Genomic DNA, 16,526 nt, shown 5'->3' with positions numbered 1-16,526 from the left:
AAAAGTTTTAAAAGTTTAAAAAAGTTAAAAAAAACTTTTACTAGGCTGTTCACCTCCTTGGGAAAGGAGAAAGAAGCATGGTAGAAAAATATGAAACGCAATAAATTTGCAAATGGATGAATGTTGAAAACTACCTTTACTTGTAACTGGTAAAAGAAAATAAAATTTCTATTAAAAAAAGAAAGTAATAGACAACACACACACACACACACACACACACACACACACACACACAAAAGATTGAACAGCTAAAAGAGCATTGGTATCTTTGGCAAGAGCAGAATTAGTCAAATAATGAGATCAGAAACCAAATTGCAAAGAGTTAAGAAGAAAGGAGAGGAGAAGCAGAGACTGATTTGTAGATAGCTTAATTATTTCTTTTTCCTAATATGTTGGTTAACTTGGAGGACTCTAGAGAGTCAATCAAAAAAATTGGAAAAATTAATGACTTTTGAAAAGTAGTCAAATGTAAAATAAACCCACCCAAATCAGCTTTTCTATATATTACTAATAAAACCAAACACGCAGAGTTAAATTCCATTCAAAATAACTGCATGATAAATTTGATATTTGAAGCATACATTGGGACTATATAAATAGAACTATAAAACAGTCTTTACAGAAACAAAAACAGACCTAAATAATTAGGAAAGCATTAATTTCTCATGGGGTAGGCTAATTCAATAGGATAAAAATCACATTGTAAACAAAATGCAATTATTGTGCCATATCAATCAAACTACCAAGGAACTATTTTTTTAGAACTCAAAAATAATAAATTTACCTGGACAAACAAAAAGACAAAATATCAAGGAAAATAATGAAGAAAAAATAAATAAAAGGGGAAGGAGACCTAGCTAGCTGTGCCAAATCTTAAACTTTACTAAAAAATAAAAATCAAAAATTTTTGAAGCTATTTTAAAAATAGAAACATCAATCAGAAGAAAAAATCAAAACATAATCTGATGTTCATTATACTCAAAAATCCCACCTACTAGGGTGAAGATTCACTCTTTAACAAAGCTCCTGGGAAAATTGAAAAAGCAATCTAGAAAAAATGAAGTTAGGCCAATAAATCACATCATATACCATAATAAGTTCCAAATAGATATTACCTAAATATAAAAGGTCACATCACAAGAAACACAGGCGATACTTGTCACAATAACAGATGAATAAAGATCATAGTATTAAAATGGATTAATCTGGTTACATAAAATTGGAAGGTTTCTGCATAAGCAAAATGAATGCAAATAAAATTAGAAGGAAACCGTGATGTAGGAAAAAGTTTAAGAGACAGGGCTTCTAAATAATTTATTATGGTTGGGAGACAATTAGTAAAATGGTCATTTAGCGTTCTCTTTTAAACCAAAGAATAATCATGGAGGCCATCTCAATGCCTACATGCCCTTAGAAGAGCAGTTACTCCCAGCGGCCAGAGATCAGCTATGATTGGCTAACAATTAATGAGGGAATGAATAATATGAGAAGTGGGGCTGTTCTAAAGAGAGACTGGGAGACATGACTTTGATTATGTCACTGTCACTTCTTTCTCCTCAGACTCCTACCCCACCCCCAAACCTGCCTGAGTGGAAATTGAGTCAGAATTCACCTCGATTCCCTCTTGTAAGGTTTTCTAGTTGGTTAGTGGCCTGCCAAGATGGTATAATCAGGGACCCCAGGATTTGAGCATTCTCATCTCGCAACAATGCCCTTTTCAGAGATTGTCTGAATTACCTACAGAGATTTATTTCTGATTAGGAAAGTATAAAGGGAAAATCTTATTCGCAATTAGTAATGTGCCTGCTCAGCTGCTTGGGTCCCATCTGAGATGCCCCCAGTCAAAGGCCATCCAGGGGAAGGTACAGAATGGATGGAGCAGTGACGAAGAGTGACATGTTGGAAACATGCAACTGGTCATAGAGAGTGAAAAAGGGGAATGCAACCCATCTTCCCACTCCCATCAATAGGGTCAAGATCCAACTTCCTTGGGTCTTCTTCCTCAGCTCCCACCTTGAAGATCACTGGACTAACATAAAGATTATCCCCCCCTAGAATCTACCTGAAGGTCACCCCCATAGTAGTTTGTCACAAAATACAAACCAATACTTATTAACTATGGTGTTATTAATTCCTGATTATGGAAACACATAAAGACAATATCTTTTAGAGCTTTGGAGTGAGGACAAGTTAATCCAGTACTTTTTCAATGGTTTGGAATTGAATATTTACTGGTTTCCTTGTACCTTTGTAGAATTGTGTTTTAATGGATACATGGTACCATAATGAATGATATTTGTACAAAATATCATTTGTACAAAAAATACACTCTTTTTTAATTTATTTTTTTAATTTTTTTTTTTGCAAGGCAATGGGGTTAAGTGGCTTGCCCAAGGCCACACAGCTAGGTAATTATTAAGTGTCGGAGGCTGGATTTGAACTCAGGTCTTCCTGACTCCAGGGTCAGTGCTCTATCCACTGTGCCACCTAGCCGCCCCTATTTATTTTGAATTTTACAATTTTCCCCCTAATCTTGCTTCCCTCCTCCCCCCACTCCCCATAGAAGGCAGTCTGATAGTCTTTACATTGTTTCCATGGCATGCATTGATCTAAGTTGAATGTGATGAGAGAGAAATTATATCCTTAGGGAAGTAACACAAAGTATAAGAGATAGCAAAATTACATAATAAGATGACATTTTTTTCAATTAAAGGTAATATTTGATCATTGTTCAAACTCCACAGTTGTTTTCTGGATACAGATGATATTTGCCATCGCAGATACACCAAAATTATGCCTGATTGCCGCACTGATGGAATGAGCAAGTCCATCAAGGTTGATCATCACCCCCATGTTGCTGTTAGGGTATACAGTGTTTTTCTGGTTCTGCTCATCTCACTCAGCATCAGTTCATGCAAATCCCTCCAGGCTTCCCTGAAATTCCATCCCTCCTGGTTTCTAATAGAACAATAGTGTTCCATGACATACATATACCACAGTTTGCTAAACCATTCCCCAGTTGAAAGACATTTACTTGATTTCCAATTCTTTGCCACCACAAACAGGGCTGCTGTGAATATTTTTGTACAAGTGATGTTTTTACCCTTTTTCATCATCTCTTCAGGTATAGACACAGTAGTAGAAACCTAATACACTCTTATATCTCCTACAGATGAAGTACAATCAAAGCCAAAGTGAATTTATGATTTCTGCTCTGAAAAGTCAAGTGACTGATGTCAAAAATACAATGTCCCAGAATATTGACAAAATGTTGAAAAGAGAAGAAAAACTGAACGTACTTATTGACAGAACAGATGATCTTCATGTAGCTGTAAGTCTCTGTCCCCACTCTTGTAGCCATGCCAGTGCCCAAATGTCATTCACCTGCTTGCCATGAGTGCTTTTAAGGGGATTGTGGGGAAAGTAGACTTGGCAGACTTTTGGGGAGTCCCTTTCATGCTGATAATCTCCTTTATCTCAAAACATTGAGGATTCCTCTACAGTTGTCAGAAAATCTAATTTTCAAAGTCCCAAAACATAAGAGGGTGATCATTTGCATTACAAAAGGAATTTTTCATGTAGGATTCATCCGTGTTCCTTTAAAATGCAGTCTGCTTATTTACTGTATCTGACCCCTTTTCAGTAACATGAGAGGGACCACTGTGATTTCATTGTAAGGGGAAATCCCAGGAGAGCAATGGGTCTCCACCATTGCAGGTTGGCACCCTCTGGGAGCCACCAAGGGCCAAGTGAGATGAGTTAGCTCCAGTGATGCCAGTTGCTCAGAGAGGTGACCACGGATGTGGGAGGTGGTGCAGGAGAGGCAGGGCACAGCATCCTTGAGTGCCCCATTCTTGTACCCACCCTCTTTGAAAGGGGAGCTAAAAGACTCCAAGGTCCTGGGGGCTGAGCCACCTGGTACCCCACCTTCACTGCCTCTTCCATTATGCCTTGAGGTTGGGCATTTATTTAAGGGGTCAATATTAACTTTGGAGGAATGACTAGATCTGAAGACAGAGTGGGGGAGGCAGTGTAGACAGCTAGTGTTGACAGGCACCTCAAGGCATTCAGACTCAAACAAAGGTCAGGAGCAGGCATTGCCCCATTCATCTTCAGGCAATGTGTGGGCAAGAATATAGGAGGCGGGGATAGTGGAGCAGACCCCCTGAAGAGCTGCTCTCAGGCCCTCTGTGCAGCTGCCCCATCCGGTCACCACTGATGTCCCATCACCATGCCCCAACCCCCGCTGGGTCACTCCAGTCATCTGGTCACCCATCCCGCCCCTCTCCAGTCACTCCTACCATCCAGGTCACCGCCACCATATGGTCACCCCCACAGTCTTGCCAATCAGACCCTCTAGTTAGCCCTGCTGCCTGCTTCCTGCCCTCCTCTGTCGGCTTGACTTGGGGGGAAGAGGAGGTGCTTTGGTCCTGATCTCTTCCTTTATTTAGTGGCCTCATAGGCATTTTCCTCCGGATGTGCCCAGAACCAGGGTGTGGGACCTGGGTCCACTATGGCCTCAGGAGGATTTCATTGTCAGGGAGGAGCCCTTTGTCATGGAGACCTGGAACCCAGAGACCAAAGGTCCTGAGACCTGCTTTTTCTGAATCCTATGGAAACCAGGATCAGGAAGGCCTGTCACTTTATGGTCCGGGTCAGGGGCTTTATCATTGATCTCCATTTGTCCCCATGGGGGTGGGGGGTGGGGCTGCAGGGCCACAGCTGTCTACATCCTGCTGAGGATTTGTAACGAGCAGGTCTGCTGCTGTTTTTCCTTTCTATCTCCTTGTCCCGGCCTCTGACAAGCCTGGTGGGAAATGGTGATGATCAGAATAACCCAGGAAGGGGGCCTGGGGGTGGGGGGCCACAGTCATGTGGGGGAGGAGAAGCAAGGAAGCAGAATGACCCAGAGACAGGAGATCTGATCTCCCCGAGAAGAGACTCCCCTTGTGGAGGGGCTTGTGGGCCTTGGGTGGGAGAAGGAGGCCTGGCTCTAATAAATCTGGAAAAATGTCAAAAATCAAGTGAATCAATTGGGTCAGGAAGAATGAGGATTGATCCTGCTGTCTCTGAGGAGATGAGGGAGACTGAGGAGTCACTTCCCTTGATGGGGGTGAGAAGCCAGATGACAAAGGATGAGACAAGCATGGCAGCCCTTCCCAGAGAGCAGATGGCCAAGAAAGGCAGGCTGACCCAGGCTTTCACAAGTCTAAAAACTTCCGGGTTTGCAGGGATCTTGTGGTTACAATTTGTCTAATTATCCAGGCCCCATCCTCATCATCTCCCACGTTCAAATCTTTGCCTCTTCTCTCTCAAATCTGCTAGCTTCCCAAGCCACATCTCCTCTACCCTCCTCCTGCCTTTACCATCTAGCCCCTCCTCTTTATTCTTACTCCCCCCACCCTGGTAGGCCCTCCTGACCCCCCATTCAGATGACAGCATTAGCCTGACCTCCCAAAGGTCACTCCTCCAAACCAATGAATCCTGATACTACTGTCATGGCAACAGATCACTCCTCTTTTCAGAAATCTTCAGTGGCTCCTGCAGGCTCCTGGGCCAGGCAGGCAAGTCTTCTACAATTTTGAATCAACACGATGTAAAGAAAAGACCCTTGGATTTCACTGTCATGAGAACCTGAGGCTGAACACCAGAGGGATTCCTTCTCATCTGTGGGGTATCAAAGAAGCCCTTCCATTTGCTGGGTTGGTTTACTTATCTAGTTGAGAGGGTCAGATTAGATAATCCAGGAAAAGAGGCCGAGAAGGAACAGTCAGGAGAACCAGGAGAGACCAATGGTAGAAAACCAAGAGAAATGAGTATACAGAGGTAGCCATCAGCAATGTCAAATGCTGCAGTAGGGTCAAAAAGGAGGAAGACTGAAAAATCCTCCTTCTCTTTAAAGCCCATGAAAACTCTCTCAGATAAGTGCAATATGATGAATGTGGTTGTTTTGTATAGCCATGTTTCTTGGTAGGAGGGAGTCTCCAACCTACAATTCCCTATTGGCTTGCACTTCTCGATGCTGACTCTCTCTGAGCTTGAACAATTACCCTTTCTACTTCGCCAGGCTTAGGGGCAGGGAGCCCCCATTATCTGGAAAATCTTCATCAAAATTTTTGGCCCTCACTTCTTACAGAAAAGAAGTCTGAATTTTCTTTTCTTTCTCTTTTATGTGATGTCTACAGTATCTTATTGTAAAATCTGAGTTAAGTATTTGGTTATATCTTCTGTGTTGTCTGCTGACCTTCACGTTATCTGCTACTTTCATAAAACTCACCCCTAAAATTTCCATTTAATTTCTTTATTTTGTCTTTGTTTGTTTATGGTTGAATGACTTGCCCAAGGTCACACAGTTAGGCAATTATTAAGCGTCTGAGGCCGAATTTGAACTCAGGTCCTCCTGACATCAGGGCTGGTGCTCTATCCCCTGCACCACCTAGCCACCCCCCATTTAATTTCTTACCCCAGCCCTCAATAGATTGAAATCACAAAGGGGAAAGTTGAAATGTAGAAGGAATAACTAATTTTAGTCCACTGTACAGATTTTTTTTCAAAACACCTGCTCCCCACCCAGGCCTCCCCCATCTTGTGCTTGTTTTTCTTTTCTGAAGTATAAGCATTTGCATTTTTTTCAGTTGAATTTCATCTTATTAGATTCAGCCTTGTGTTCTGGCTTCTCATGATCTTTTTGGATCCTGACCCTCTCGTCTGGTGTTTTAGTTCTTGCTCCCAACTTTGAATCCTCCTTTATCTATGTCATTGATAAAAATGTCAAACAGCAGAACCAAGCCCAGATCCCTGGGTATTCCACTGGATTCCTCCTACCACAATGACATCAAACCATTAACAGCAGCTCTTGGAGTCCGGCTAGTCCATCTGATGTCTGTCTGTCTGTCTGTCTATCTTTACTATCAAAACGAAAGTCTTACTAAATTAAATCCCTAACATTCCTTCTCATCTCTTCCTCTGACAGAAGAGGAAATGATTCTACACTGGTGTAACTTGTTCTGGACGATGCTTTCAAAGTCCTGCTCATGCCCTCATGAAGGATGCCACCATCCTTAGGCCAAGGTGATGCAGGACACTGAACAGAGGGGAAGGCAGGTGACCAGGCCAGTCATTGGCTTAGAAGCTGCTGACGGAGGCCCAGGCCTGGAGATAGGAAAACCCAAATTCAAACTCAACCTCAGAGGCTCAGGAACTGGAAAGTCACTGCCCCTCTATCTGCCTTAGTTTTCCCATCTAGAGAGCAATAACAGCACCCCCTCAAAGGGATATTGTGGGGGGGAAAGGAGATAATGATTATAACATCCTTGGCACATTTTTAGTACCTAGTAAGGTGCTAAAAATGTTATTCTCTTCCCTTTTTCAAGGGATCTCTCTGTTTTAGGGGGGCTTAAATTAACAAGATTCTAGATCTTCCCCCCAAAAGTTTTATATTTTTCTCTTCTTCAAATATATTACATTTTAAGACAAAAGTGAATATTAGCTCTAGTTTTTGCCATACAGAGTTCCATGGTATTGCTTCTACAATGGAATTAGATTGTATTTTATGTTGTATTAATTTTATAGTTGAGTTGGCATCTACCTAAAGCCATCTTTCTAGGTCCTTTCCTTGAGTCAAGCTCAAAATTCTATTTTCCCTCTGAGTTACTTAAAAGAAAAGTTGTTTTCTTTCCTACCACCACCCCCCTAGGACACTTCCTTGGTACCTGTTTGTTAAGACCAAAGGTAGCACTTGGTAGCATCCACAAAAGATAGCCTGACAGTCCTTGCCTGTCTTTGTCGACTACGGGGAACTTTGCCATCTTTTCCAAGGAGTCAGCAAGTCTGGCAGTGGATCTAACCCAGTGAAGACAACAAGAGGCAGATGGGCCTCATAAAACAATGAACACTCCTTAGTTGTTGAGAGAGCGGTGATTAGACTCCACTGAATGACAGCCGGCCTTTCTCCACATAAGCCATTTGTCCTGTTCCTATCCCAACCCACCAACCCAGCACCTTTTCTCCAGCCTACCAAGACCCCTTCTTTGTTGTGTTACTAAAGAGGGTCCCCTCTGCATTGGGGTGGCTGGCTCTCCTGAAGTGACCAGGCTCTGTAAGAGGGAAGCAAGTTGGATCCCAATATCCTGAGCATTGATACATTCATCAAAGGCATTAAACTACTAAGGGTGAAAAGTCCTTAATGAGTGGGAAGGAGCAAAGGGTTCCCCAGTGAGTGCAATTAAACAACCAACAGGGAAAGTAGATGACAATTAGATGGAAAATCTTGCATAAAAAGAGCAATCTAGTTAGGCCTTTCCAGTGATGGGCCTGCCTGGAGAAGGCAGTTGCAGTCTGGCCCCAAGAGAAAACTGCTTTGGGGAGTCCAGGGAGAGGAGCTAGAGCTTTTGTCCCCTAGTTTCATAGCCACTCAAGACCAATTCAAACCCTGAATCTGTTTCCTTTCCCTGTTGTGAAAAGGCCAATGGACCAGAAAGTAGTAAATTGGGAGGAAAAACACACCATGGCTTCTTTTGGAGGGGACTGAGGCAGGCAGGGGTCATCCCTTTGGGGCAGCCATAACCAACGACTTCCCACATTGCAAAGCAGACCTGTAGAAGGGCCCTGCCTCACTCACTAGCTCCTCCTGATGACCAAAATAATTTTTAAATTTTAAATTAAAAATCAAAAGAGATCTTAAGACGTTTTACAAGCATTACTTTTTAATGAAATAAAATAAGGGGAAGTAAAAATCACTGCTGCCCCCCAAAATTAATGCTATAACTTAGAATCATAGTTTTTGAAGTGGAAGGAACCTTAGAGATAATTAATCCCACCCCTCATTTAAAAAATGAAGAAATTGAGGGGTAAGCAAGCTAAATGGAGCATCTTGAATGCCATTTGTTGCACAAGTAATTTATGGCATAGTCAGGACCCCAGTCTGATCCTAACAAATCCAGTGATCCTTCCCCTTCAACACATGACTGAAGACAGAGTTTTATAAGCCCTTAAAGGGTATAAAACTTTGAGTTCTTAGATTGTTGGTGGGAGGGTTGTCATCATCATCATCATCACCATCATTGTGAACGACCAAGGCTCTAGATCCCACACCTCCCACCACACACAAAGTGCTTCACCTAAGCTGCTACAATAGATTTCCTTCTGCTCAAAGATCTTCACTACCTTCCATTTATTAAGTAAGCACCAGTGTTTACTGGTGTGCCGATGACAGGATTTAGCAAAAGATCAGGCATGGGGATGAAAGAGAATAAGGAGGCAAAGACACCTAGTGTGTGAGCTTGGCGGACTGGGAAGATAGAGGGGCCCTGGATAGTAATAGGAAAATTGGGAAGATGGAAGGGTTTGAGGAAAAAGAATGAGTACAGTTTTAGATGTCTGATAGACAATTGAAGATATGATAATGAAAATTGGCAAAGAGGTTAAGTATGAATCAATAGCTCTGCATAGAGCTAATTGGATCCATGGGAGATGATGAGATTACCAAGTGAAATTACAGAGAGAGAGATAGAGGAGAAAAAGACCCAAGGCAAAAGCCTTTTTAGGACACCCATGGTTAGTGATGATGACATAGATGAAGATCTAACAGAGAAGACAAAAAAAAAGAGCAATCAGATATATAGGAGATGCTGAGAAGTGGCACAAAAACTTGGATAGGAAAGTATCAAGAAAAGAATGCTTGACGGTGGCAAAGCCTTAGAAGGAAGAGGGTTTGAGAAAAGATCATTCTTTCTGGCTGTTAAGGCTGTTAACTGGAGAGAGAATGGTATCGATTGAATGGTAGAAGTCATTCTATAGGGGCAGCTAGGTGGAACAGTGGATAGAGCACCAGCCTGGAGTCAGGAGGACCTGAGTTCAAATACGGTCTCAGACACTTAATAATGACCTAGCTGTGTGGCCTTGGGCAAGCCACTTAACCCCATTTGCCTTGCAAAAATCTTTTAAAAAAAAAAAGTCATTCTATAAAGCGTTAAGAGAATGAGAGAAATGGGACTGGAGTCAGCTGTTGTAGAAAATTTCCTCATGGAGGTTAGCTACAAAAGGGAAGTGAAATATAGAGTAATAGCTAGTGGGGATGGCTGGATCAAAGGGGGGTTGGGATGAGGGGAAGGCTTTTTGAGGATTGAGAAGACAAGACCATGTTTCTAGGCAATGGAGAGGGAGCCAGGAAACAGGGAGTGACTGAAGATTGGTGAGAGAAAAGGGATGCTAAAATGAGATCACTTATGCATTCCAAGGAATTTGGATTGGCAAGGAAAAGGGCTCCCTCTCCATAAGACACTGGGGTAAAGGAGACAATGGCAGAAGCATTTGTGTGATGTGAGGTGAGGTGGATGCTCTCATGGTGAGTTGTTTTTTAAGTGTAATATGAAGCCAAGTTCTCTGCTGAGGAGGTGAGTGAGGGAAAGCAATGTGGAAGGATGAAAAGGTATGGAAAAGTGCAGTGGTGAGTAGGGTATTTGAGGAAGCATAAGTATGTATTCTGAAGTCAGTATGAGGGCAGGAGTGATGGTAGTAGTAGTAGTAGTAGTAGTAGTAGTAGTAGTAGTAGTAGTAGTAGTAGTAGTAGTAGTATGCAGGGCACAGGCCTAGTGAAAATAAGAAAAAAATAAAGCAGCGTCTCTCCACTGGCCATGGCTGGGGGCAGAGAGGCTCAACTGGAAAAGACTCTTTTGGCCTCTCTAGAGAATGGCCCAGGGACGGGTTCTTCTATCTGAACCATCCAGTTCAACTCCAGTCTCCCAGGGAGACTGACCTCAGACTAAAACAAAGTCCTCTTTTTGGTTCTGCTCTTAGGGCCAGAAGTGTTCAGACCCGCTCTAGCCTTGGACACACATGATTTTGAGCCAGAACAAGAAATAAACTAAGGCAAAGTCATTGTTCTGCATCACCCTCCCTGCATTCTCACCTTTATTCTGAATATCTGACAGCAAAGCTCTCAGTGCTTTGGTCCTGGATTTTGAACCAACAAAAAACTCCACCGTCTCCCTACACAATCTCCTAGGGAATAAATTTCAGTCCCAGCAAGCTACATGGAGCACCAGTGAAAATGTCGTTGGGACTGGGGAGCAAGGGCATCCATGGGAAATACAAATGTCAGCTCCTCTCCTACAAAGAGGGGGTCAGACCCAATTTGTTCTAAGATCACATCCAGCTCTCATTCTGAGGTCTGATAGATGAAAGTAGAAGCAACAGTCATTAACAGAACACTCAGTTACACAGAACCATGAAGAAAGTGAGGCTTCCAGAAAAAAAAAAGAACCACCACCATCACTACCCCTACCGACCCCCCACCACCAATCACCACCACCCACCATCACAAACCACCACTACCTACTACTATTACTACTACTACTACCACTACTAATACCACCATCACCAATCACTACTACCTCCCCACTACTACTACTACCACTACTACCACTGTCACCAATCACTACTACCCCCACTACTACTACCACTACTACCACCATCACCAACAGCCACCACCACCCTTACTACTACCACTACTACTACTCTATTACTACCATCATCACCAACCACCACTACCCCCTACTACTACTACTACCACCACTAGCAACTACCACTACTGCTACTACCAACCCCACCACACCACAACTATTATCACCACCACCACCAATTCCCCCACTACCACTACCAACATGAACTTTCACATACCTAATCTCTACCAGTCACACTAGAACTTTATATAGCAAGAATCAATGTACTCAAAAATATAAGATTCATAATATAGATTAAATATAGATTAAAGACAAGAGTCAACAAAAGTCCCAGCACTGGACTAAGAATTTGGGTTACAAGCACCTAGAGAAAGAAAGGCAACCCTGCCTTCCAGAATGGGAGGACAGAGCATGAAAAGGAGGTGAGACTCAATTTGGATCAAGATACAACATGGAAACAAAGTAAAGACTGACAGATCGCTTTCCATGGGGGAGTGGGGGTAGGGAAGTAAGATTGGGGGGAAAATTGTAAAACTCAAATAATATCTTTAATAAAAAAAACAATTAAAAAACAGTGAATGCTAAAAAAAATCAAAAAGAAAAAGAGGTGAGAAGAAGCGGGGCTGGGGGAGATCAGCAGATGGGAGCATGGCAGAGAGAGAAGTCAGGAGAGATAAAGGAGTGACCACAGCTAGCTAGTGAGTGGACACATTCTTTACCATGGAGGTTTCAGAGGCAGGAGGTTTCTTCTTCCAGGAGCAGAAATCGCAGAGACAAACCTCCACCTCACCCAAGCACAGCCTCATCTAAGAGTGGCCTTATCCCTAGATCACATGAAGAAAAGACCACATACCATACTGCCCACCAGCAGATATAATGAATACACTGAAAAAAGTCCGCTGCCTGGCAAACACACACCACAGCCTCTGTTGCAATTAGACACAAAATAAGTTTCGCTCTACTGGGACACTCGACAACACACAACATTAGAGGAGCCCCTTCTGCCTTTGCTCCTAAAGCATCAGCCTGGCCTACTCGACCATTCTAAGAGGTCTACCATGGGTCTATGGTGCCCGTAGTGTTCTCACACCTCCCAGTCTCAGACTCCATCACTGTGCCCAAGGGGCATCAGTGGAGAACCCTTCTGTTCCCTGATGTGTCTGCAATAAGAAGGATGGAATGAGATGGTTTTACCCCCAGGGCCAGCCTTTCTTCTGTTCAAATAGTCTTCCCAATGTCAAGGCAGGGACAAATAAATAGTCAACTGCTTCACCCACTGAGTTGAGATTTTCTTTTGTTTTTATTTTTGTTTTTTTTTTAAGGCTTTTTTTGCAAGGCAAATGGCGTTAAGTGGCCTGCCCAAGGCCACACGGCTAGGTAATTATTAAGTGTCTGAGGCCGGATTTGAACCCAGGTACTCCTGACTCCAAGGCTGGTGCTTTATCCACTACGTCACCTAGCCGCCCCGAGTTGAGATTTTCCAGGCTGTTTTTCCATGCGGTTGATGAGAAGGCCCTTCTCAGCCTGGCCAGAATCTCCTTGAATGCCTCTCTATTGCTCCAGTCTCATCCCACTGACACCCCAGGAGGGACAAGGTGGTGGCCTCTGGGGATGCTGCACCAAGATTCAGCAGCAGACCTCAAAGAACCTGGGGCAAATAGCCTCTTGTTTCCATCAGCTTCTCAGTTCTCAGTGTGGTGTAGTGGGTAGGGAGTTGGCCTCCAGAAAAAGAAACAAATGAAAATGAGCCCATAGAAGATTTTCTGAGTATGGTTATCCCCAGTGCTTGTGACAATTCAGCTGGAAATTTGTGCTTAGAAGAAATGGGAAGAGGGGCAACTAGGTGGTACAGTGGAAAGAGCACCAGCCCTGGAGTCAGGAGTACCTGAGTTCAAATCTGACCTCAGACACTTAATAGGGTGGCCTTGGGCAAGCCACTTAACTCCATTTGCCTTGCAAAAAAAAAAAACTAAAAAAAAAGAAATGGGAAGAAAGTGTTGAATCAATATTTAAACTCTCAAGCAGAGAAAAAAAACATACATATATGTGTATATAAACTTTTTTTTTTTACATATAGCTCACCTCAAGACACACATAGATTTCCTCAGGTGAGCTTCCACTTCCAATATTATGCTATGAAGGATTTGTCTGAAGTGGGATTAGTCTCTGCCTCTCTCTATGTCTCTCTGTCAGTCTCTGTCTCTCTGTATCTTTGTGTGTCTCTGTCTCTCTTTCTCTGTCTCTCTCTGACTCTTTGTCTCTCTCTCTCTCTCTGTCTCTGTCTCTCTGTCTCTCTGTCTCTCTCTCTCCTAGGCAGAACAGCCTCAGCAGCAGTCACAGAAACAGTCTGTCAAGAGACATTTATCATATGAAGCATCCCTTCTGGATGCTTCTCTCAATTCCCACTCAAACTGGCAGGCTATCACAAGAGGATGGCTGACTGGGGATCTCCTCATGGCAATAGGATCTTTTCTTAGAACTCATGTTCATGAATCTTCATTTTTCCTTTTCCATAGTCCTCCTCAAACTCCTCCAAACCTTGGCTGAGCTCTGAGGGTCAGAGACTAAATTCTGGAAGTGTCTTTCCTTGTGTCTCCTTTGTCCCTCAGTCTCTGATGCAAACACTGCCTTTAGGCACTGCCAGATCATAATCACTCCCTCTACCAATAGGAAGTCCTCTGATGAGGGGACACAGAATGAGAGAGTCCCCGGACCCTTCACCCTCACAGGCCTAACCACAAAGACTTCATCCATGGCCAATGCACCTTTGACCTGCTGTTCATCCAAGTCCCACAGGGACTGTCCAAATGTCTTCAACCAGTTATGAGACGTTTCTTTTTTGGTGTGTGTGGTCAACTCAAAGCAAAATTTATTAAGCATCTACAATATTGTGTAATTATGTAATATGTGAAATTCTAGGCTTCCAAGAAAAGGCAAAAACAGTCCCTACCCCAAGAAATTTATCTTTTAATTTCAAAGAACCTAGACTTTCTGCCTCGGGACAAGCTATATCGTAGACTGAGTTTGTATTAATAGCCTCATTCTATCATCAGTAAAATGACTTGATAATATTATAGTCACTTTTTATCTCTCAAATCTGATCACTAGAAATGACCAGAATTTCTATGCCATTTATTTCTATTCAAAGTCTTCAATTTATATATACTCACTGGCATCTAAGCCAGGTTAATAATCAAAATAGTTAATATTTATAGAGTGTTTATTATGTGCCAGGCACTTTATAATTATTATCTCCTTTTGACTCTCACAACAACCTAGAAAGTAGATACTATACTATATGAGAATCATTTTAGAGATGAAGAAACTAAGGCAAACAGGATTTAAATTACTTACCCAGACTCATATAGCTGAGTAAATGATTGAGGGTGGATTTGAATTTGGGATTTCCTGACTCCAGGTTGGGAGCGTTATCTACTACAAAATGATTGCTTGGGATTTTCTTTGCCCTTTTCTTTCAATGAATTAATTTATTTTTTTCACATTACTACAATAGTCTTGCTGTAAAAATAAATATAAAGCCCCATTCCCCCCCTACAAAGATAGAGAAACCTCAAAAAAATAAAGTGAGACAAAAAAAGGGTGCTTCAGTCTGAATTTAGACACCATCAACTCTGTCTTTGGGATGGATCACATTCTTTATACTAAGTCCATCAGAAAAATTGTTTCAATATTTATTTTCCCACAGTTGCTATTAATAACTGTATTTCCCTCCATCCTATTCCTTCCTATTCCCATGTATTCTATTCTCTCTCTCCTTTCACCCTGTTCCTCCTCAAAGTGTATTGTATCTGATTACCCTCTCCCAAGATCTTCCCTCTCTTCTGTCACTTACACTCTTCCTTCTAACTCTTTCCTCTCCTTTTTTTCTTCTAAAATATGATAGATTTCTATACCCTACTGAGTGTGTAGCTTATTTCCTCTTTTGAGACACTTCTGATAAGAATGAAAGCTTATTCATCCCCCCATCTTCCCCCCCTTCCACTCCATTGAAAAAGCATTTTCTTAGGGCAGCTAGGTGGCACAGTGGATAGAGCACCACCCATGAAGTCAGAAGGACCTGAGTTCAAGTCCTCCCTCAGACACTTAATAATTGCCTAGTTATGTGACCTTGGACAAGTCACTCTTAACTCCATTGCCTTAAATAAATAAAATTTTAAAAACTTTTTCTTGACTCCTTTATGTGACATATCATAGCCCATTCTACCTCCCCTTTCCCTTTCTCCCAGTACTTTCCTTTTTTTGCCTATTGACTCCATCTTTATGATATATTATACCTTTATATTCAGTTCCCTCCTGTGCCTTGTCTACAAATGCTCCTTCTAAATGCCCTAATAAATGAGAAGGTTCCTATGAGCTATCAATATCATCTTCCAATACAAGAATACACACAGTTCATCACCATTAAATCCCTCATAATTTTCCCTTCCCATTCACCCCGAGTCCTGTAATTGGAGATCAACCTTTCTGTTTAGCTCTGTTCATTTCAATAGGAAAGTTTGAAAGTCTCCTGTTTCATTGAATGTTCATCTTTTCCCCTGAAAGAGGATGTTCAGTTTTTTTGAGTAGTTGATTCTCAGTTGCATTCCAAGTTCTTGTGCCTTCTGGAATATCATATTCCAAGTCTCATGAGCCCTTAATGTAGTCACTGCTATGTCCTGTGTAATCCTGACTGTAGTACCATGATATTTGGATTGTTTTCTTCCTGGCTGCTTATAGTATTTTCTCCTTGACTTGGGAGTTCTGGAATTTGCCTTTAATATCCTGGTAGTTTTTATTTGGGGTTCTCTTTCTGAGGGGGGATGATCGATGGATTCCCTCAATTTCTACTTTACCCTCTGCTTCTTAGGATCAGGGCAATTTTGCTTTATTATTTCTTGAAAAATGAAGTCTAGGCACTTTTCCTGATCATAACTTTCAGTAGCCCAATAATTTTTAAATTATCTTTTCTGGATCTGTTCTTCAGGTCAGTTGTTTTTCCAATGAGATATTTCACATTTTCTTTTAGTTTTTCATTCTTTTGGTTTTGTTTTATTGTTTCTTGAT

General features: G+C 42.1%; 1 protein-coding gene across 2 annotated transcripts in view; it reads left to right on the top strand.

The window, feature by feature from the left end:
* Window positions 1-16,526, top strand: part of LOC141517492 (uncharacterized) — a 61,263-nt gene that overhangs the window by 22,553 nt on the left and 22,184 nt on the right. For both annotated transcript variants that reach the window (XM_074228537.1, XM_074228536.1), the window contains exon 5: window positions 3,173-3,331. In XM_074228537.1, coding sequence (XP_074084638.1) covers window positions 3,173-3,331 — 159 coding nt within the window. The remainder of the gene's footprint in view (window positions 1-3,172; window positions 3,332-16,526) is intronic.

Source organism: Macrotis lagotis, chromosome 3 (genome assembly GCF_037893015.1).
Source record: "Macrotis lagotis isolate mMagLag1 chromosome 3, bilby.v1.9.chrom.fasta, whole genome shotgun sequence".
In the NCBI taxonomy this organism is placed as follows: Eukaryota; Metazoa; Chordata; class Mammalia; order Peramelemorphia; family Peramelidae; genus Macrotis; species Macrotis lagotis.
This window is presented reverse-complemented; position numbering and strand designations above follow the sequence as displayed.